The 2,118-nt window shown below is 44.9% G+C and overlaps 1 protein-coding gene across 1 annotated transcript in view; it reads right to left on the bottom strand.

Annotated features, from left to right (window-relative positions):
• TIPARP (TCDD-inducible poly(ADP-ribose) polymerase) overlaps positions 1-2,118 on the bottom strand; it is a 21,898-nt gene that overhangs the window by 6,905 nt on the left and 12,875 nt on the right. Inside the window, exon 2 of the mRNA XM_010079394.1 lies at positions 206-374. Coding sequence (XP_010077696.1) covers positions 206-374 — 169 coding nt within the window. The remainder of the gene's footprint in view (positions 1-205; positions 375-2,118) is intronic.

Genomic DNA, 2,118 nt, shown 5'->3' with positions numbered 1-2,118 from the left:
TGCTGCGGTCCAGCAGAGCACAGCTCTCCTTCTACTGCTTTTCCAGTTCATCCCTGACCTTCTGGGTTGTCTTCCTCAACAATAACTCTAAGTAACTTCTCTGAATGTTTGAAGAGGAAACAGACTAGAAATGTATATATGGTTCACGGCATACACTGTACACAGTGTTTTGGGTTACAACCCAACAGCAGGATTCGTTAAATACCTCCGAGTATTCCCTCCAGCCAAAGTGGTCCCTGCAGAAGTATTTCCAGACCGTGTAGTAGTTGGAGCTGGAGCTGGGGCAGGACGGTGTGGACAGCCGCCGCATTTGGTCAAACTCCCCAGTTTCATATAATTTCATAGCATTCAAATCCACCCAACACTCATGTCCCCTGGAAAGAACAAGAAAAACAGAGAATTCTCACTTTTTGTAATCCGTTAAAAAGATCATTCAGAGATAAGAACACAGAGAGTCAGCACTACAGCGGCACAGTCCTCTTCAGAGACACCCTGAGTCTGGGCTCGTGTGGAAAAAAAAACCCCAAACCCAGCAGTCTTCCTCCCCCAGTGGTATTTATTCAGCACCAAAATCAATATCCATATCCTTGACATTTTGAACGCACAAAGTAAATACACAGCACACAACCGCATTTGATGAGGCAGCCACATGCTATTCAAAAGGTTATTCTTGGGAAAGTTAGTGCTTCGGGGAAGAAAAGAAAATGTAAATGGCTTCAGATGAGGAGCATCTGCTGCCAATCCACCCGAGAGTTCGAGTATCTTTCAGCACATGCAGCAGAAGAGAAATAGCACAATATGAAAAGGAAATGTGATTTCACCATTTTGGAGCCTGCACTGAGAAATACTGGCTTCTTTCGCTGCTGCTGCAAAAATCAGCGCTAATACCCAACTCCACGTGAAGTGGCCAGCGCTCTCCAAAGGGCCTGACAAGAGCAGAGGGCTACGGACCGAGACCCAGAGCGCGGGCTGCATCTCAAGGAGAGAACAAAGGGCATTCCCCCCACGCTTTACAAATTCACGTGTAAGAGTGCTGCGGAACGCCTCGGCAAACACTTTCTAACGCTGTTTCCCCAGGCAGTGTTAACAGAGAGACATCAAATGCCACAAAATTCCCAAGTAAAGCCGGGAGTTGTGAAGCCCCGCTGATCACCAGGCAATCTCTGGTTTATCAGCAATCAAGAACTTCAGAAATTAACAGAAATTCAAAGAAACGACAGTAATGTGCCTCCCCTACAGAAGTAACTTTTTTAGAACCTGGATTAACATATTTCCAAAATAATGCTGTTCGCATAATTAGTTTTCTAATTTTATAATCTCTGTACAAGTTGTCAGCCTACTGGCATTCAGCAGCAGCTACTAATCTTTGGCAACTGGAAATGCAGCTTTTGAGATTATATCAAATATTTTCTTTGAATTCTTAACAGTAAACATAAATCAAGCTGATACTTGAAATCTTTATTTTTAAAACTTTGGCACATGAATACCACAGACTTCAAAGTACTGTGTATGAAACTTGCCACATCAAGCGACAGCTATTCTAAACATCTCTCTGATTTCATGAACACAATTTCCCTGAGCATGGCTGCAGTTTTGCTAGTTCTCGCACACTCTCCCCGGTGCAGTTGCTGAAGAGTTTATCACACTACTTGCGCAGAAAACTCCTGAAGAGTTCCCACTTCAAAAAATGACAGTGAGCTGGAATGATCCTTCATTTCTCACCAGGAGGTCCAGGTGCGTGGCTGTTCTCGGTGTTACCATCAGCAATTAATTGCACCCAGGTCTGTGGAGTGCTAAGCACAGCCTGAAGTACGAAGCGTGTTCCTGGCACAGACAAAAGGACGCCGAGTCCGTTCCTCTGGGCTTGCAGCCGGGGATCTGATCCACTGTTAGGGCACACTGAGATTGCTCTCTTTGCTTTCAAAAACCAGACAGACTTAAAGAAAAGATACAGAACAGTCCGAAAAGTCAAATCAAATATCTTAAAAACCCATCAGCTACTTTTAAAATTCTTTGCCCACAAAAATCATTCTTTTTGCCATGCCCCCAGAAGCCCCAACCAAGCCCCGGCAGCCCAGGTTTCATCGGTTCCTTTCGGGGACACTTCCCCCGCTAGTG

Source organism: Pterocles gutturalis, unplaced genomic scaffold, assembly GCF_000699245.1.
Source record: "Pterocles gutturalis isolate BGI_N339 unplaced genomic scaffold, ASM69924v1 scaffold2909, whole genome shotgun sequence".
Classification (NCBI taxonomy): Eukaryota; Metazoa; Chordata; class Aves; order Pterocliformes; family Pteroclidae; genus Pterocles; species Pterocles gutturalis.
This window is presented reverse-complemented; position numbering and strand designations above follow the sequence as displayed.